The sequence below is a fragment of the Prionailurus bengalensis genome, chromosome A2 (assembly GCF_016509475.1).
Source record: "Prionailurus bengalensis isolate Pbe53 chromosome A2, Fcat_Pben_1.1_paternal_pri, whole genome shotgun sequence".
NCBI classification, from domain to species: domain Eukaryota; kingdom Metazoa; phylum Chordata; class Mammalia; order Carnivora; family Felidae; genus Prionailurus; species Prionailurus bengalensis.
The window spans coordinates 5,648,709-5,669,916 of NC_057348.1; the positions used below are offsets into that span (position 1 = coordinate 5,648,709).

The 21,208-nt window shown below is 47.5% G+C and overlaps 1 protein-coding gene across 2 annotated transcripts in view; it reads right to left on the reverse strand.

Annotated features, from left to right (window-relative positions):
• Positions 1-16,336: 16,336 nt before the first annotated feature.
• Positions 16,337-21,208, reverse strand: part of CERS4 (ceramide synthase 4) — a 34,584-nt gene continuing 29,712 nt past the window's right edge. For both annotated transcript variants that reach the window (XM_043586438.1, XM_043586439.1), the window contains exons 9-11: positions 18,288-18,394; positions 16,854-17,010; positions 16,337-16,771 (exon numbers count right to left, since the gene is read on the reverse strand). In XM_043586438.1, coding sequence (XP_043442373.1) covers positions 16,613-16,771; positions 16,854-17,010; positions 18,288-18,394 — 423 coding nt within the window. In that variant the 3' untranslated portion in view covers positions 16,337-16,612. The remainder of the gene's footprint in view (positions 16,772-16,853; positions 17,011-18,287; positions 18,395-21,208) is intronic.

Sequence of the window (21,208 nt, forward strand, 5' to 3'; positions counted from 1 at the left end):
TTTAGTTTGTAGTCACGTATAGTTTATTTTTTATTTTTTAATTTTTATTTATTTTATTTTTTAAAATTTATATCCAAATTAGGTAGCATATAGGGCCATGATGATTTCAGGAGTAGATTCCTTAGTGCCCCTGACCCGTTTGGCCCATCCCCCCTCCCACAACCCCTCCCGTAACCCTCAGTTTGTTCTCCATATTTATGAGTCTCTTCTGTTTTGTCCCCCTCCCTGTTTTTATATTATTTTTGTTTCCCTTCCCTTATGTTCATCTGTTTTGTCTCATAAAGTCCTCATAGGAGTGAAGTCATAGGATTTTTGTCTTTCTCTGACTAATTTTGCATAATCCCCTCCAGTTCCATCCACATAGGTGCAAATGGCAAGCTTTCATTCTTTTTGATTGCCGAGTAATATTCCGTTGTATGTATATAAACCACATCTTCTTTATCCATTCATCCATCGATGGACATCTGGGCTCTTTCCATACTTCGGCTGTTGTCGATGGTGCTGCTATAAATATGGGGGTGCGTGTGTCCCTTCGAAACAGCCCACCTGTATCCCGTGGATAAATACTTAGTAGTGCAATTGCTGGGTCGTAGGGTAGTTCTATTTTTAGTTTTTTGAGGAACCTCCAGACTGTCTTCTAGAGTGGCTGTACCAGTTTGCATTCCCAAAAGATGGCTATACTTTTTTTTTTTTTTTAAACATTTATTTATTTTTGGGACAGAGAGAGACAGAGCATGAACAGGGGAGGGGCAGAGAGAGAGGGAGACACAGAATCGGAAACAGGCTCCAGGCTCTGAGCCATCAGCCCAGAGCCCGACGCGGGGCTCGAACTCACGGGCCGCGAGATCGTGACCTGGCTGAAGTCGGACGCCTAACCGACTGCGCCACCCAGGCGCCCCATGGATGGCTATACTTTAAAAGCAAAACCAGGGGTGCCTGGGTGGCTTAGTCAGTTAAGCGTCTGACTCTTGGTTTCAGCTCAGCTTTTCTGCCCCTCCCCCACTAGCTCTCTCTCAAAATAAATGAATAAACTTAAAAAAAAAAACAACCAAAAAAACACTTTTTCCTCACCCCCAAAATAAAACCCTGTACTCATGGAGCAGCTGATGCCCAGGCCCTGCTCTCCCCCACTCCCCCTCCCCATCCCAGGAAACTGTTAACCTGCCTTCTGTCTCTGTGGGTTTACCTCGTCTGGAATATTTCATATCAATGGGATCATACAATACATGACTTCTCGGGTCCTGCTTCTTTCGCTGACCACACTATTTTCAGGGTTCGTCCGTGCTGTAGCACGGGTTAGGACTTCAGGTCTTTTTTTTTTTTTTTAACGTTTATTTATTTTGAGGGGGAGAGAGAGACACACACAGAGTGCATGTGGGGGAGGGGCAGAGAGAGAGGGAGACACAGAATCCGAAGCAGGCTCCAGGCTCTGAGCTGTCAGCACAGAGCCCGCCACGGGGCTCGAACCCACAAACCGTGAGATCACGACCCAAGCTGAAACCGAGAGTTAGTCACTTAACCAACTGAGCTACCCAGGCACCCCTAGGACTTCATTCTTTTTTATGACTGGGTAATATTCCATTATATGGATGGACCACCATTTGTCTACACCTTGGCCCATAGGATGGACACTTGGGTGGTTTCCATCTTCTAACTATTGTGAATAATGCTGCCATGAACATTCACAAAGAAGTATTTGTTCAAATACCTGTTTCATTTCTTTAGGGCATATTCCTGGCAGTGAGACTACCGGGTCATATGGTGATTCTAGGTTTAACTTAAAAAAAGAAAAATTAATTAATTTATTTTGAGGGCAGGGGACAGAGACGGGAGAGAGAGAGAGAATCCCAAGCAGGCTCTGCGCAGTCAGCCCAGAGCCTGAAGTGGGGCTCGATCTCACGAACTATGAGATCATGACCTGAGTCAAAATCAAGAGTCAGTCACTTAACCAAGTGAACCACCCAGGTGCCCCATATGAAGATTCTATGTTTAACTTTTGAGCAAGCCCAAAATCGATTCTCACAACAGCTGCCCACCAGCCATGCACAAGTTTCCAATTTCTCTACATCCTCCCTAACATGGTGCTGTTTTGTTTGTTTTTAAGTTCATTTATTTACTTTGAAAGAAAAAGAAAGGGTGGGGGAGGGACAGAGAGAGAATCCCAAGCAGGCTCCACTGACAGCACAGAGCCCGTGGAGCTTGAACTCACGAGCCGTGAGATCATGACCTGAGCTGAAACCAAGAGTCAGACACTTAATAACTGAGCCACCCAGGTACCCCAAGAAAAAGTGTTTTTAAAGATGATTTGTTAGATCAATTTTAGGTTCACAGCACAATTAAGAGGAAAATACAGAGATTTCCCATATACCTCCTACCCCCCCTCACCCCTGCACATTCACAGCCCCCATTAGCAATATCCCCCATCAGAGGGCTACATTTGTTACACCTGCTGAAACCACACTGACACATCACCATCACTTCAAGTCCGTAAGTTACTTTAAGGTTCGCCCTTGGTGGTGTCCATTCTGTGGGTCCCAAAAAGGATGTAATGCCCTATATCTACGATTCTAATATCGTATATGGTATTTTCATCGCTGGAAAAATCCTCGGTGCTCTGCCTACTCGTCCCTCCCCCCTACGTCTGGCAACCACTGATCATTCTACAGCCTCCATAGTTTTGCTTTTCCAGAATGTCCGAAAGGATCATGCGATCTGTAGACTTTGCAGACTGGCTTCTTTCACTTGGCAATACGCATTTAAGGTTCCTCCGTGTCGTTTTCATGGCCCGATGGCTCATTTCTTTTTAGTGCTTGTCTGGATGTTCTGCAGTTTACTTTTCCATTTCACCTACTGAAGGACACTTTGTTTGCTTCCAAGTCTTTGGAAATATGGATAGGCTGCTAGAAACATCGGAGCTCAGGGTTTTGTGTGGACATCAGTTTTCAACACCTGTGGGTGAATCCCAAGAAGCACGATTGCTGGGTTGTACGGTAAGATAGTTTTGCAGGGTATGTTTAGTTTTTTCAGAAATCACTAAACTGTCTTCTGGAGTGGCTGGACCATTTGCATCCCCACCAGCAGTAGATGAGAGTTCCTGTAGCTCCGGTCCTCGCCAGCCTTCTGTGTTGTCAGTGTGTGGATTTGGGTCATTCTAATAGCTGTGTGGTGGTATTTTCTTGTTGTTGTTGTTTTTAAGTTTATTCATTTTTGAGAGAGCAGACAGAGAGAGTGAGCCAGGGAGGGGCAGAGAGAGGAGAGAGAGAATCCCAAGCAGTAGGGGATCTCAAACTGTGCAATGTATCTCTCAAACCCACGAACTGTGAGATCATGACCTGAGCCGAAACCAGGAGTTGGATGCTTAACCCACTGAGCCACCCAGGTGCCCCGGTATCTTGTTTTTTAAAAAAAAAAAATTTTTTTTTAAATGTTTATTTATTTTTGACAGAGACAGAGAATGAGCGGGGGAGGGACAGAGAGAGAGGAGACACAGAATCCAAAGCAGGCTCCAGGCTCTGAGCTGTCAGCACAGAGCCTGACACGGGGCTCGAACTCACAAAGTGTGAGATCATGACCTGAGCCGAAGTCGGAGGCTCAACTGACTGAGCCACCCAGGTGCGCCACCCCCCGCCCCCATCTTGTTTCAGTTTGCAATTCCTGATGACGGATGATGTGGAACATCTTTTCATACGCTTATTTGCCACGTGGGTATGTTTCAGAATTAGACGGTGGTTGCACAGCCTTGTGAATGTACTAAATGCCACCGAAGTTTACTTTTAAGTGTAGCATATGCCGGTGAAGTTTAAGTTTATGTTATGTGGATTTCATCTCAATGATCAAACCAGACCAAAAAAAAAAAAAAAAAAGGTGAAAGATGAATCGGCATATTTGTGTGCTGGTGGGAATAATCTGGTACAGAGGGAGGATTGCTGTGGCTCCCTGCACGGGGGCATGGGGGTGTGAGCTGGTGGCCGCCTGGCTTTGCCAGGGATTCGGGGCACACTGTTTACTCACGGCAGCAGAGGGAAGGCTGGCCTGGCGTGTGGGGCCCGGTGCAGGTTGGCAGGTTGGTGGGGGTGATGACTACGGGCTGGTTTCTGTTTTCTCGGTGATGGGTTCTGTTCTGCCGCAAGGGTGGGGGAAGGATGGCCACACAGGGAGGAAATGGGCGTGGCTTCCTCGCGTGTATTCCCAGCGTCCGGAAGAGCGCCGCCAGCTGCCGGTAGGTGGCGCTCTCTGCCTTTACCATCCAGCCACGGGTTTCCTTCTCACCACGTGCTCGTCTTGGTTCCTTCTGCGGCTCTTCCCGGGTGTTTGTGCATGTCCTGCGCCGCTACCCTTCCTCGCTCTCTGTCCCATCAAGGGACCTTCATCCTTGTGTTTTTCTCCTTGTGAAATACACATAACGTGAAGTTTGCCGTTTTAATCATTTTTAGGTGCGCAGTTCAGTGGCAATACGCACAGTCGCTGTGTGCCGCCCTCCCCACCGTCCACCTCCAGAGCTCTCTCCCTCTTGCAAAACTGAAAGTGTCCCCATGAAACACTGACTCCCCCTGCCCCCACCAGCCCCTGGCTCCCCCTATGTATCTACTTTCTGTCTCTCTGAATTTGACATCTCTAGGGACTTCACGGAAGTGGAATCATATAGAATGTGGTTTTTTTTGTGTGTGTGTGCCTGGCTCGTTTAACTCACATTGTGTGTTCAAGATGTCTCCATGTTGTAGCAGGTGTCAGAATTCCTGTCTTTTTTTTTTTTGAAAGGTGAATTTATTTTCTTCAATGTATTAGAAATATAACAAGTCTTTTAAATTATGCTAGTGTTTATCTTAAAAATTTTTAAATAATTATCCACTTTTGTGAGACAGAGCATGAGCAGGGGAGGAGCAGAGAGAGATGGAATCTGAGGCAGGCTCCAGGCTCTGAGCCATCAGCACAGAGCCGGATGTGGGGCTCAAACCCACACACCGTGAGATCATGACCTGAGCCCAAGTCAGCCGCTTGACCGACTGAGCCACCCAGGTGCCCCTGTGCTACTGTTTTTCTTAAGCTGGTTTCTGCTTTCTTTGATGCTCTAACAGATTTGCAAGGATGTTGTGTGGGCTGCCCCAGCCCTGGGTCCACACCAGCCCTATTGTTCCCAGGTCTGAATTCCGAGAACACACACATGGTGTCCTGGCAAAAACAAGTGTCTGTGTCAGCAACCAGCCCGTCAGCTGACAGATAAGTTGTCAGTTGCCTGATTTTCTGAGTTTAACTCATCTGTGCTTTCCTGGCCAAATTGTCCTTGGTCGTGATATAATTTCTCCCCCACACTGTGAGATTTGGCTAGCAGTATTTTATTTAGGATTTCTGCTTCTAGGGACGGTATTGAAGGTTGGTGTCAATTTTCCTATCTTGGTCCACAGTCTCACCTGTTTTTATTTTTATGGAGGTGAAATTTACATAACAAAACCAACCCCTTGAAAGCAAACAGTTCCATGACATCTGGTACACGCACGATATGGTACAGCCACCATGTCTGTCTGTTTCCAGAACATTTCCATCGCTGCAAAACGAAACCCCATACTCACTGAGCAGTTATGTCTCTCCCCTCCCCTTCCTTTTCTCTGGGTAACCATCCATCTGCCTTGTGTCTCCATGGATTTGCTCAGTGTGGAGACTTCCTACAAACAGAGTCATGCGACGTGTCGCCATCTGTGTCTGGCTTGTTTTACTGAGCGTAATGTTGCCGCGGCACATCCGTGTTGTGCTCTCTCTGGTTTGTAGGTTACACCATCCTCCAAAAGGAAAGGAAACCAGATGTTCCCCTCCTCCTGTGCCCTTTGCCTGTTCCTGGTATCAACTTGCCTAAGATGGGGATTATCTGCTACCTGAAATGCTGATAAAACTGCCCTGTAGAACCTTCTAGGTCCTGCCCTTCTAAGAGAGGCACCCCCCCCATCATTTCCATCTCAGTAACATTTCTGGATCTACTCAAGTTATCTGATTCTTCTTGGTATGATTTTTGCTTTTTTTTTTTTTTTTTTTTTTTGGTTTCTCCCTAAATGTATTCATTTCATCTTGATTTTCAAATGTATTGGCATATAGTTCTTTAGTTTTGCTTTTTTTTTTTTTTTAAACCACTCACCCCCTACCCCCACAACCACCAATCTGTTCTTCGTATCCTAATTCGGGTTTTTTTTTTTTTTTTTTTTTTTTTTAGATTCCATGTGTGAATGAGGTCATGCAGTATTTGTCTTTCTCTGACTTCACTTAGCATAATGTCCTCAAGGTTCATCCACGTGGTTGCAAATGGCAGAATTTCCTTCTTTTTTGAGGCAAATAGTATTACATTGTATGTACACATTTTCTTTCTTTAAATTTTTAATGTTTGTTTATTTTTGAGAGAGACGGACAGAGGGACAGAATGCGAGGGGGGAAGGACAGAGAGGGAGAGGGAGACCCAGAATCCGAAGCAGGCTCCAGGCTCTGAGCTGTCAGCACAGAGCCCAACGCGGGGCTCGAACTCACGAACCGTGAGATCATGACCGGAGCTGAAGTCGGACGCTTAACGGACTGAGCCACCCAGGCGCTCCTGTACACGTTTTCCTTATGTATTTTTTCATCCATTGAGGGACACTTAGGTTCTTTCTGTGTCTATTGTGACTAATGCCACAGTGAACATGGGGGCGGGGTACAGGTATCTTTTCAAGACCAATTTTATTTCCTTTGGATGTATATACCCAGAAGTGGAGAATTTCTATTTTTCATTCTGTGAGGACCTGTTATCTGACACACTCCTGGCTGCGGCCATCTGTATTCCCAGCGGCAGGTGCACAAGGTTCCCTTTTCTCCGCAGCCCGTGACAGGTTATTTCTCATCGTTTTGACCCGTATTTGCTCTCAGCCTCCTCACATATATATTTTTTAAACTCTCCCCACTTGCCCCCTGCTCATTCTCTCCAAATGTTTACCTCTTTAGTCTTTCCAAAGAGCCAGGGTTTGGTTTCATTCTTGCATTTTTTTTCCTTTGTTCCTTTTGTTCCTCTGTTTCGTTGATTCCGGCTTTAATCTGTGTTGTTTCCTTGTTTTCTTGGGTCGGGTTTTCTCTATTGTGTGCTTACTGGTCCGCTGCCAGCTCACCTCACTGACTGAGCTCAGCCTCCCGTCATGGGAGTGCCTGGCTGGGCGCCTCTTGTCCGGTTCAGAGGTCTGGCCAGGCTAATGGACTCTTGGTCCTGGGTTGTGAGTCTAGGGTCTGCATGGGTGAGGCCAGGCTTTCCAGGGCTGGGTTTTGAAGGTATAGGCAAAGCGTGGTACATCCATCTGTGGGGGGGGGGGGGGTGAAGCCAGTTGAAGAGATGGGGGCAATCCCAGAGGGCTTCCTGGAGGAGGAGCCTTGTGTGGGCTGAGAAGTGGGTGAAAGCAGGCCTTGAGTGCTGAGCCTTTAGCATCTTGGAGAGGGTTTGTGGGCCCTCCATACAGGCCCCTCTAAAGAATGGACAGAACTGGTGAACGGATCAACCAAATGTGACCTAGCCGACCGATGGAATATTACTCACCCATAAATAGCAATGAAGGATAACGGACGGCATGACCAACCTCAAGAACACGGGGCTGCGTGAAATGAGGCCGGAGGCCCCGAAGTCGCATGTTGTGTGGTCCTGTCTGGAACAGGGAAACCCACGGACTCTGCACGCAGCTGGGTGGTTCCCAGGGGCTCGAGGACGGAGGCGTGGGGAGTGAGCGCGAATGGGGGTCGGGTTTCCTCTGGGGGGATGGAAATGTCTCAGAACTGGAGAGAGGGGGCGGCTGCACAACCTTGTAAATGCACTCAATGCCACCGAATCGTTCACTTCACAACGATTAATTCTATGTGAATGTTCCCTCCGTAAGGCATGTATATTAAGAAAAACTTTCCCATCATTTCCATAGATGTGGAATATGAAAGGAGGATCTAGCAACGCTCCAGCCTGCCCACTGCAATCTGCATACGTGCTATGCACAGGTTTTTTTCTTGTTTGTTTTTGTTTTTAAGGAATCTCTGTGCCCTACGTGGGGCTTGAACTCACAGCCCAGAGATCCAGACTCCCATGATCCACGGGCTGAACCAGCCAGGCCCTCGCTTCCCCGCTGCCCCTGTGAAGTTCTTGATACATTTTTATTGTTTTATGGTGAAACGGCATCTATAAAAAGGTCCATAAAACGGACATTATGGATACTTACAAAGCGAACACCTGGTTACACCCACTTTTCAGTTAAAACGCTCATTCTCTCATTTGTTCCTCCTGTTCTTTTTTTGCCATTGGAATTTGGGCAGATATGAAAAACAGAAATATTAATAGAGAAAAGAATAATAATCATTGATCTCTCTTCTGCCCCAACTTAATTACTGTTAATGTTTTGATATGCTTTTTTCCACTATGTTCTACGTATCTTCTTTAACAATCTGCACGTAATCGGGGCGCCTGGCTGGCTCACTCGGGAGAGCATGCAACTCTTGATTTCTGGGTTATAAGTTTGAGCCCCACGTTGGGTGGAGAGATTACTTAAAAATAAAATCTTAGGGACGCCTCGGGGGCTCTGTCAGTTAAGCGTCCGACTTCCGCTCAAGTCATGATCTCCCCGCTCATGGGTTTGAGCCCCGTATCAGGCTCTGTGCGGACAGCTCAGAGCCTGGAGCCTGCATCAGATTCTCTGTCTCCCTTTCTCTCTCTGCTCCTCCCCTACTCATGCTCTCTCTCAAAAATGAGTAAACGTTAAAAAAAAAAAAAAATTAAGGGCACCTGGGTGGCTCAGTTGGTTAAGAGTCCGACTTCAGCTCAGGTCACGGTCTCCTGGTTCGTGAGTTCAAGCCCCGCGTCAGGCTTTGCGCTGACGGCTCAGAGCCTGGAGCCTGCTTCAGATTCTGTGTCTCCTTCTCTCTCTGCCTCTTCCCCGCTTGTGCTCTCTCTTTCTCAAGAATAAACGTTAAAAAAAATTAAATTTTAAAGCATCTTAAAAATACATAAATAACATAAATGCATCCTTAAAAGGTAGGAGTTGTCATGAAACTGCCTTCTGTCTCCATCCTTCATCACCCTCTACTATGTATGTAGCCGTTTAGTTTATGTTTTAAAAAATATATATATATATATATATATAAATCCATAATTTGTATTTTTATATAGATGGTGTGATTCTGTATTTTTGCAAATTGCTTTCCTTTGCTCAACAGTATGTTTTGGGGTGCCTGGGGTGGCTCAGTTGGTTGAATGTCCAGCTCTGGCTCAGGTCGTGATCACGCTGTTCATGAGTTCAAGCCCCGCATTGGGGCGCAGCGACTAGCAGGAAAAAGGAAAACCACCCAAAAGGCCAATGACAGGGAAATGTGCTTGCAAAATGCACGTGATTCTGTACTGCACATCACTGCGAATTACAGTCGTATTATCGGCCTGAGTAGGCTCCAAAAACATGCTGTTGTGTGTTGTTTTTGTTTATTTTGTTTTAATGTTAGTTTTGTTTTTATTTATTAATTTTTTTAATGTTTATTTTTTTTTGAGAGAGAGAGACAGAGCATGAGTGGGGGAGGGGCAGAGGGAGAGGGAGACACAGAACCCGAAGCAGGCTCCGGGCTCCGAGCTGTCAGCACCGAGGTCGACGTGGGCCTCAAACCCGGGAACAGTGAGATCACGACCTGAGCCAAAGTCGGGCACTTAACCACCTGAGCCACTCAGGCGCCCCTGCGTGTGGGCATTCTAATAGGAGTGTTGTGGTGGCCCATTGTGGCTTTATTTTGCATTTATTCCCTGATGACAGATGATATGTGATGACAGATGTGTTTTCATGTACTTGTTTGCCATCTGAATCTCTTCGGTGAGCTGTCTGTTCAGATCGAGTTTTCTAATTGGGTTGTTCATTTCTTATTGTTGAGTTTTAAGAATTCTTTGTATATTTTCAGTAACAGTTCTTTATCAGATAGGTGGGTTGGTTTTTGTTTTTTTTTTTTTTGGATTCCTTTTCTCCCAGTCCGTGCCTGTCTTCTCACTCTGTTGATACTTTCTCTCTCAGAGCAGGAATTTTTTTCATTTTAATGGTGTCTAGCTTACCAATTCCTTTTCTTATAGACCATGCTGTTGGTGGCGTATCTAAGAAGTTACCACGAAACCCAAGTTCGTCTAGGTTTTCTCCTCTGTCATGTTCTAGGAGTTTTATGGTTTGGTGTTTTTACATTTAGGCCTGTGATTCATTTTGAGTTAATTTCTCAAGGGTGTCAAGTCTGTGACTAGATTCATTTTTTTCTTTTGATTTTTTTTATATGAGTCTTTAAAAAAAATTTTTTTTTTAATGGGGCGCCTGGGTGGCGCAGTCCGTTAAGCGTCCGACTTCAGCCAGGTCACGATCTCGCGGTCCACGAGTTCGAGCCCCGCGTCGGGCTCTGGACTGATGGCTCGGAGCCTGGAGCCTGTTTCCGATTCTGTGTCTCCCTCTCTCTCTGCCCCTCCCCCGTTCATGCTCTGTCTCTCTCTGTCCCAAAAATAAATAAACGTTGAAAAAAAATTTTTTTAAATGTTTATTTTTGAGATAGAGCATGAGCGGGGAAGGGGCAGAGAGAGAGGGAAACACAGAATCCAAAGCAGGCTCTAGGCTCTGAGCTGTCCGCACAGAGCCCCACCCACCTGGGGCTCGAACCCACGAACCACGAGATCATGACCTGAGCTGAAATCGGATGCTTAACCTACTGAGTCATCTAAGCGGTCTTTTTAATGTTTATTTATGTTAGAGCAAGCGTGCGTGTGTGTGTGTGCGTGTGCGAACGGGGGGTGGGGGGGTGGACAGAGGATGCAAAGTGAACGGCAGAGAGCTTGATGTGGGGCTCAAACTCCCGAAACATGAGATCATGACCTGAGCCAAAGTCAGATGCTTAACCGACTGAGCCCCCCAGGTGCCCCTAGATTCATATTTTCCCCTGTGGATGCCCAGTCGTTCCAGCACCATCATCGTGGAAAAGACTGTCTTTTCTCTGCCACGTCGTCTTTGCTCCTTTGTCACTGACCAGTTGATTCCACTCGGTGCGTGTATTTCCGGGCTCTGTTCTGTTCCGTTGATCTGTCTGTTTTTCACCCATACCACACTGTCTTTATCACCGTGGCTTTGTAGTAAGTCTTGACGTTGGGTAGTGTCAGCCCTGCCACCTTTGTTCTTTTCCATCGATATTGTGCTGTGTATTCTGGGGGATTTACCTGTCCCTAGAAACCTTAGAATCAGTTTGTCAGTATTGAGGAAACTTGCTGGCATTTTGGCTGGAATTGCATCTGTAGATCAAGTTGGGAAGGACTAACGTGTTGACAATATGGAAACATGGGCGTCTCTCCATTTGTTTATTACTTCTTTTATTCCTTTCATCAGTGTTTTGTAGTTTTCCTAATATAGAATTGTACGTGTTTTGTTAGATTTATACCAGAGTATTTAATTTTGTGGGTGATAATAAATGGTATTGTGCTTTCATTTTCAAATTTCACTTTTTAATTGCTGGTACATGGAAACTGATTGGCTTTTGTATATTAATCTTGTATCTTGCTACATTACTATAGTGGCTTATTAGTTCCAGGAGGATTTTTTTGTTGATTATTTTGGATTTTCTACATAGATGGTCATCTCTATGAATAAAGACAGGTTTTTTTAAACTTTATTTTGAGAGAGAGAGAGTGGGGAAGGGACAGAGAGAGAGGGAGAGAGAGAATCCCAAAACGTAGGGCTTAAGACCATGAATCACAAGATCATGACTGAGCCTAAATCAAGAGTCAGATGCTTAACCAACTGAGCCACCCAGGCACCTCGATATAGTTTTTTAAAGTTTATTAATTTTGAGACAGAGAGAGAAAGAGAGCAGGGGAGGGGCAGAGAGAGAGGGAGAGAGAGAATCTCAAGCAGGCTCCATGCTGCCAGCCTGAACCATGAACCATCAGATCATGACCTGAGCTGAAATCCAGAGTCAGATGCTCAACCGACTGAGCAACCCAAGTACCCCGGACAGTATTATTTCTTCCTTCTGAACCTGTATCCCTTTTATTTCCTTTTCTTGTCTTACTGCATTAGCTAGAACTTCCAGTATGACATTGAGAGGCAATGGTATATCGTTGCTGTGTTCCTGTTCTTAGAAACCTTCAAGCTTCTCACCATAACGTATGCTAGCTGTGGGGTTTTTGTAGATATTCTTTATCAAATTGAGGAGGTTCCCTCTAGTCCTAATTTACGGAATTTTCCATTAAAAAAATTTTTTTAGTGTTTATTTTTGAGAGAGAGAGACAGAGTGTGAGTGGGGGAGGGGCACAGAGAGAGAGAGAGAGAGAGAGAGAGAATCGGAAGCAGGCTCCAGGCTCCGAGCTGTCAGTACAGAGCCCAAGGCAGGGCTCGAACTCACAAACCGTGAGATCATGACCTGAGCCGAAGTCAGACGCTTCACCGACTGAGCCACCCAGGCATCCCTCCATTTTTTAAAATTGTGGTAAAAGACATGTAACATAGGGTCACCTGAGTGGCTCAGTCGGTTAAGCATCCAACTCTTGGTTTTGACTCAGGTCACGATCTCATGGTTCGTGGGTTCAAGCCCTGCATCGGGCTCTGTGCTGCCAGCACGGAGCCTGCCTGGGACTCTCTCTCTCTCTCTCTGCCCCTCCCCGGCTTGCACTTTCTAAATGGCCAAACAAAAAACAAACTAAAACAATACACATAACGTAGAAATCATTGTTGTGACTATTTTTAAGGGTACAGTTCAGTAGGGTTAAGTATATTCACACTGTAACCAATCTCCAGAATTCATCTTACAAAACTCTATACCCATTAAATAGTTCTTCATTTTGACCTCCTCCTGCCCCTGGCAATTACTGTGTCTGCTTGCTGTCTCTGTAAATTTGACCACTTAAAAAAATTTTTTTTTAAATTTTTTTAATGTTTATTTATGTTTGAGACAGAGACAGAGCATTAATGGGGGGAGGGTCAGAGAGAGAGACACAGAATCCGAAGCAGGCTCCAGTCTCTGAGCTGTCGGCCCAGAGCCCGACGTGGGGCTCGAACTCCCAGACCGTGAGATCATGACCTGAGCCAAAGTCGGAAGCTCAACCGACTGAGCCACTCAGGAGCCCCTGACCACTTAAAAATTTTTTAAAAATATTTTTATTTATTTTTGAGAGAGAGAGAGAGAGATAGAACACAAATGGGGGAGGGGCAGAGAAAGAAGAAACATGGAATCTGAAGCGGGCTCCAGGCTCTGAGCTGTCAGCACAGAGCCCGACATGGGGCTCAAACTCGTGAGCCACGAGATCATGACCTGAGCCACCTGAAGTCAGATGCTTAACCAACTGAGCCACCCAAGGTGCCCCTTTTTAAAATTAAAAAAAAATTATTTATTGACCACTTTAGATACCTCATAAGTGGACGCCTACAATATTTGTCTTTCTGTGTCTGGCTTATTTCATTTAGCATAATGTCCTCAAAGTCTATCAGTGTCATAGCATGTATCAGAATTTCATTCCTGTTTAAAGATTATTTTCCCATGTTTAAAAAATTTCACTTCCATGATTTGCTTGTTCATATTCCATTGGCCTCTTTTCTTTTGGGTGGCTCTTATCACTGATACCTGGGAGTTCTTTAGTAAGGTTCACTGTTAAAAAAAAAAAAAACCCTCTACCCACTAAACAGTTATTCCCCATTTCCCCCTCTTCCTCCCCAGCCCCTGGCAACCGTAACTCTGCATTCTATTTTTATAGGTTTAGCTATTGTGGCTATTTCACTTAAAAGGAATCCTGAAATGTGTGACCTTTTCTGTCTGGCTTCCTTTGCGTCGTGTAATGTTTTTGAGGTCCATCCATGTCATAGCCTGAGTCGGTGTTTCCTCTTCCGGGTGGAATAATATTTCTTGGTATGGATATACAACAATTTGTTTACCCATCTACCCACTGATGGACATTTAGGTTGTTTCCGTCTTTTGGCTGTTGTGAATGGTGCTCCTGTGAACTTTCCTGCATGAGTATTTGTTTATCTGTTTCCGGTTCTTTGAGGGTATATATCCAGGAGTGAAATTGCCGGGTCGTATGGTAATTCTGCTTACATTTTTGAGGAATTGCCAAACCGGGTCCCACATTAATTAACCATTTTGCATCACGACCAGCAAATCCAGGGGTCGTTCCAGTGTTGTGACATCTTTACCAACATTGTTTTTTGTTTTGTTTTTTGCTCTATCCATCCTTATGGCTGTGAAGTAATATCTTGTGGGTTTGATTTACGTTTCCCTAGGACAAGGCTGAAACATTTTCACGTGCTTGTTGCTGTTCGTATATCTTTTTTTTTTTTCCTTCTTTTCTTTGGTATCTTCTTTGGAAAAATGTCAGAGTCCATTGCCTACCTTTTTTTTTTTAATCAATTTTTTCAATGTTTATTTTTGAGAGAGAGAGACAGAGCATGAGCAGGGGAGTGCGAAGGGGAGAGAGAGAGGGAGATACAGAATCCGAACAGGCTCCAGGCTCCGAGCTGTCAGCACAGAGCCCGACACGGGGCTCGAACCCACAAACCGCGAGATCGTGACCTGAGCTGAAGTCGGACGCTTAACCGACTGAGCCACCCAGGCGCCCCTTAAGTTACATTTATTAATAGGAGTATCTGCACCACACCTCATAACTCTGAAGGCTAGAACAGTTGATGGTATGTCTATGTACCTGAATCCCATCTTCCAGCCTCCCAAGATCAAAGGTAACATCACTATTCTGACTTTGTTTGTATGCTCTGTTTACTAAAGAAACAGTTATACCAGATTGATGTTCATGCCTAAATAGTACACCGTTTTGTTTGCGTTGCTTCTGAACTTTGTAGAATGATTAACGATTTTACAAGATGCTGATGGTGTTCCAGAACAATTGTGCTAATTTATGCTCCCGCTGTAATAGATCAGATTCTTGATCCCCATCGTCTCTCATGCTTTCTTTGTCCTGTTTATTTTTTTTTTAGCCAATGGAATGGGTCTTAGATTGTATCTGCTAGTCTAGTCTTGCTTTAAGTCCTTGATTATTATTAATGAGACTGAGTCTTGGCCTTGAGTGTTTTCTTTGCTATAAACGTCCATGTCTTCTGGTCCTATTTTTTGTTTTCAGATTGGTTGTCCTTTCTTACCGATTTGTAAGTGTACTAGGAACATCTGGGGGTGTCTCTAGGGATAAAGAGGAAAGGCATTTGTACTTCTAATTCCTGCCAGATTCCCCTCCACAGGGGGCGCACTGGGACCGGGCCATTTTCCCTGCAAATCCCAACGGAGGATGCTGACACTGTGCCGGGAGAGCTGGTGAGAAAGGAATTCATTGTGGTTTTTTCCTTTGCCCCTGGTGTAGGCTGAGATTGAGCTTGAACTTGAACGTCTCTTCCCTTGCGTCAAGGCCATTTGCACCCTTCCTGTGGGCCACCTGCTGGCCCTCTTCCTCCCTCCTCCTCCGGATCAGCTCTCTTCCCAGATGTTTGAAAAGCAGGAGGTGAAATTGACACGGCTTGTCTTTACCATTTCTTCTTGCACAGTCCCATCCCGTAGCCCCTGCTTCCCTCCTTGTTCTTGCCTTCCTCTCCTCTCCAGATCTTCCCGTCTTCCCATCCCCCTGACTCGCTCACCCCGCTGCTTCTCCCTCCTCCTGGAGGGCTGCTCTCCTCTCTGCTCCTGGCCCTTCCGGTCCCTCTGGGGGCAGGGGGAGGGGAGAGGGGACAGTCTCCTAATGGAGACACAGCAGCGCCTCCGTCCTCCCCTGTGCTGAGCAGCTTGCCCAGATCTGTACCCCTTCCCCCACCCGTCGGAGGGCCTGGTTTGCCCAACCTGCGGCCTCCAACCCTGTTAGCCCTCCTCCTTCCCGCCCTCCACGCCCCTGGAGGCAGCCCCTCTGGGCCTGCCTGGGGCCTTGTGGCCGGGATTTCTAGAGCTGTGGATGGACACTCCCTTGGCTTGTCCCACGGGAACTCTCCCCCTGGGCCCTATCTCACCGTCTCCAGGGAGCCTGCCAGTGTTGAGCAGGGGCTGTGGAGACCGGAACGAGCCTGCCCTCTGCCCCGCCTCTGACTTGTGTGGGCCTGGTACCTTCCCACCTGTAAGCTGGGGGTGGAGTTGGCCGAAGGCTGCGCGGTGCTGGAAGGTGATGGCTTACCTACAGGGCTGGGTACCAGGGATTGAGTCGCCTGGGGGGGGGGGGGGGGGCGGTCTCCCTGCGCCGCTTGCGGAGTCCCCTGGGCGTGGGCGTGTGTCTTGGGGTGGCCGAGAGGGTCTCATTGGTACGGTCTGTAATTAGAGTCCCCTTGGCGCCTCCGGGAATGGATGAGGAACTAGAACACGGACACAAGCGCGCTCAGAGAACTTGGCTCCGTTCAAGTTTTATTGGACCCCTTTCAGCCTGGAGGTGGCTCCGGCGGGCTACCGCCCGCCCTCCCCAGCTCTGTCCAGTTGCCCAAGGGAAGGGAAGGGAAGGGTGGGCAGAGAGAGGGGGCTGGAGACAGATCATCAGCCCTGCCCCTGCCCCTGCGGGAGGTCCCTCCCTGTCTCCAGAGCCGCCCCGGGGCCTCCGGTCCTGCCGCCCCACAAATCCAAGCCACAGGGCCCCGGGAGCAGGCCCGCGAGGCCGGTCTTCGGCTGGCTATGTGGCTGGCGCGTGCCCGTTGGCCAGCCGCCCGGCCGCCCGGCTCCGAGGACCGTCGGTGGGGGCCGCCCCGTTCTTCAGCGGCAGGGACTCCTGGGCCACGTCCCCATCGCTCGAGTCGGCCTCCTCCACGTCGCTGCGGACGTCCTTCTCCATCTGGGGGGAGGAGGGGCGGGGCGGGGCGTGAGGGCGGGGCTCCGGGGAGGCGCCCGCGAGCCGCCCCCCTGCCCGGCCCTACCTGGCCTTTCTTCGTAAAGCTGTAGATCATGCGGAGGATGAGGCAGGACCAGAACACGTGCAGCAGCTGCAGCATCATGAGAAGGCCGTTGAAGAAGTAGTAGCCGAAGAAGGGGCCCGAGCTGGCAATGGACTCGTAGTATGTGGTGTAGAGGATCCTGCAGCAGGTGAGGAGGGGGGAGAGGTGGGGCTTCACCAGGCCCCGGCACCACCCCCGTCCCCCCGGCCCTGGGGGCCGCTCGGTCTCGGGCGACCTTCTTGGCTCCAGAACCTTCCGTGGCTCCCCACTGCCCCCCCAGTGACACCTAGGCCCTCCGGGCATTTAAGTGCCCCTTCTCGCCCGGTTGTGTTAAGCTGTGAGAACACACAGCTTGCCTGCCGGCCATTCAGGCCCACGAGCTGCAAACTCCGGACGGGGAGCTCTCTCTCTGGAGCCCCAGGCTGGTGCACCCGCTGCCTCCTCCAGGACACTTCCGGGGACCCCACAGGTCCCTCGAACCGGCCCACCCAAAGCTCGGCTCCTGCTCCTCAAGCAACAGCTCTGAGCTCATTCCCATTTTATGACCCTCGGGGGACCCCGGGCCCACCCACCTCTGTCACCTGCACGCACCCTCCAGGCACCCCCCAGCTCCTGCTCAGGTCTCCCACCGGCCGGTTCCCAGCAGCTGCCAGGGGGCGCCTGTGAGCCTGAGTCAGGTCTGTCCCTCTCCCACCCGCAGCCCTGCAGGGCTCTCTGCTCATTGGGGTAAAAGCCCAAGTCCTCCCCGTGACCCCCAAGATCCTGTGCCAGCTGCCCTGTCCCCTCCTCCCTTGTTCACTCAGCTCCAGCCACACGGGTCTCCTCGCTGTGCCTCCAACACACCAGGCCTGGTCCTGCCCTAGGGCCTTTGCACATGCCGTGCCTGGGCCACTCTTCCCCTACGATCAGTGTGCTTCTCTCCCTCCAGTCTCTCCGAATCTCGTCAGTGACCACCCTAATTCCAGCTACCTATACGCTTCCTGTGCCTTCCTGACCTCATTTTCTCTTTAGCACATCACTCCCTCAGGCTTTACATTTTACCTGTTTGCTTTATTTCTTCTATTCCCCTGCCCACCCCCAGTGTCAGCTCCACGTGAGCAGAGATCTTCATGTTGTTCCCTCTGCCAGGAGAGGCTCAGCAAATAGACTGGGGAAAGACTTTAGTGAGCAGGTGCCCAACCCTGCCCCCTACTCCACGTTCTGGGCACATGGGAGAATGACCGCGCCCAGTTTTCTGTCTCTCCTGCCACTGGGCCTTTGCATATGCTGTGTCCAGTCCCAGGGACACCGTTCCTGGCCCTCCCCTGAAAGCCTCCAGGCCAACACCCCCAGCTCCCTGGGTGAGGGAACCGAGGGTGAGGCAGGCCTGGATCTCAGGCACTCCCCTCTCCTCAACCGGCACGAGGGCAGACTCACTGCGTAGGGAAGAGCACGAGGCGAGTGTAGAAGAAGACCAAGGAGAAGACGATGAAGAGGGTATCGCATGCTTTCCGCCAACGCGTGTAATTGAATATCTTACAGGCCTGGGAGGGGGGCAACGGAGAGAATCGGACTCAGGCACAGGGTGGGCACAACGGTGCCACCACAATGGTGGGCACAGGGGAAGTAGGTGGGGAGGGGAAAGGGCGGGGGCCTCCTCTCCAGGAGCCGTCTAGAAAGCTAAAGTGGGTGCAGCCAAGAATCCTTTATCCAGCAAGGCTGTCATTCAAAAATAGGAGGAGACAGAGAGTTTCCCAGACAGACAAAAACTAAGGGAGTTTGCAACCACTAAACTAGCCCTGCAAGAAATTTTAAGGGGGCCCCCGAGGGGAGAAAAGACGAGAGAAAAAAAAGGACCAAAAGCAACAAAGACTAACTCTGCAGGCAACAGGATGGCAACAGATTCCTATCTTTCAGTACTCACTCTAAACGACAATGGACTCAATGATCCAATCACAAACAGAGGGTAACCGAATGGATAAGAAAACAAGATCCATCTATATGCTGTTTACAAGAGACCCACTTTAGACCTAAAGACACCTTCAGATGGAAAGTAAGGGGACGGAGAACCATCTATCATGCTAACGGTCCCCAAAAGAAAGCCGGAGTAGCCATACTTAGACAATCTAGACTTTAAAGACTGTCACAAAAGATGAAGAAGGGCATTATATCATAATTAAGGGGTCTATCCACCAAGAATACATAACAATTGTAGACATTTATGTGCCAAATGTGGAACACCCAGATATGTAAATCAATTAATCACAAACATAAAACTCATTGATAATAATACCATAGTAGTGGGGGGCTTCAACACCCCACTTACAGCAATGGACAGATCATTTAATCAAAAAACCAACAAGGAAACAAAGGCTTTGAATGACACACTGGACCAGAGGGACTTAACAGATATACTCAGAACGTTTCATCCTAAAGCAGCAGAATATACATTCTTCTCCAGTGCACATGGAACGCTCTCCAAAATAGATCACATACTGGGACACAAATCAGCCCTCGACAAGTACAAAAAGATTGAGATCATGCCGTGCATATTTTCAGACCACAATGGTATGAAACTCAAAATCAACCACAAGAGAAAATGTGGAAAGATAACAAATACTTGGAGATTAAAGACCATCCTACGAAAGAATGAATGGGCTAACCAAAAGTTAAAGAGGAACTTAAAAACATGGAAGCCAATGAAAATGCCCAGAACCAGGGGTGCCTGGGTGGCACAGTCGGTTAAGTGTCCGACTTCAGCTCAGGTCACGATCTCGCGGTCCGTGAGTTCGAGCCCCGCGTCGGGCTCTGGGCTGATGGCTCAGAGCCTGGAGCCTGCTTCCGATTCTGTGTCTCCCTCTCTCTCTGCCCCTCCCCCGTTCATGCTCTGTTTCTCTCTGTCTCAAAAATAAATAAAACATTAAAAAAAAAAAGAAAATGCCCAGAACCAGCCCAAAACCTCTGGGACGCAGCAAAGGCGGTCATAAGAGGGGAATATATAGAAATCCAGGCCTTCCTAAAGAGGGAAGGAAGGTCTCAGATACACAAGCTAACCTTAACACCTTAAAGAGCTGGAAAAAAGAACAGCAAATAAAACCCCAAACCAGCAGAAGACAGGAAATAATAAAGGTTAGAGCAGAAATCAATGCTATCAAAACAAAAAAGAACCCAAACAAACATTAGAACAGATCAAGGAAACTAGGAGCTGGTTCTTTGAAAGAATTAACAAAACTGATAAACCCCTAGCCAGTTTGATCAAAAAGGAAAGGACCCAAATAAATAAAATCAAGAATGAAAGAGGAGAGAGCACAACCAACACAGCAGAAATAAAAACAATAAGAGAATATTATGAGCAATTATACGCCAATAAAATGGGCAATCTGGAAGAAATGGAGAAATTCCTAGAAACATATACACTACCAAAATTGAAACAGGAAGAAATAGAAAATTTGAACAGACCCATAGCCAGTAAGGAAATCGAATTAGTAATCAAAAATCTCCCCAAAAAACAGAGTCCAGGGCCAGCTGGCTTTCCAGAGGAATTCTACCAAACATTTAAGGAAGAGTTAACACCTATTCTCTTGAAGCTGTTCCAAAAAATAGAAATGGAAGGAGAACTTCCAAACTCTATGAAGCCAGCATTACCTTGATTCCAAAACCAGACAGAGACCCCACTAAAAAGGAGAACTATAGACCAGTTTCCCTGATGAACATGGATGCAAAAATCCTCAACAAGATACTGGCCAACTGGATCCAACAATACAGTCAAAGAATTATTCACCACGACCAAGCAGTAATTATACCTGGGATGCAGGGCTGGTTCAATATCCACAAAACAATCAATGGATTCATCACATCAATAAAAGAAAGTGCAAGAACCACATGACCCTCTCAATAGATGCGGAGAAAGAATTTGACAAAATACAGCATCTTTCTTCGTAAAAACCCTCAAGAAGGTGGGGATAGAAGGATCATACCTTGAGATCATAAAAGCCATATATGAAAGACCCAACGCTAATATCCTCCTCAATGGGGAGAAACTGAGAGCTTCCCCGCTAAGGTCAGGAACAAGACAGGGATGTCCAATCTCACCACTGTTATTCAACATAGTATTGGAAGTCTTAGCCTCAGCAATCAGACAGCACAAAGAAATAAAAGGCATCCAAATTGGCCAGGAGGAGGTTAAACTTTCACTCTTTGCAGATGACGTGATACTCTATATGGAAAGCCCAAAAGATTCCACCAAAAAACTGCTAGAACTGGTCCATGAGTTCAGCAAAGTCGCAGGATATAAAATCAATGCACAGAAATCGGTTGCATTCCTATACACCAATAATGAAGCAACAGAAAGAGAAATC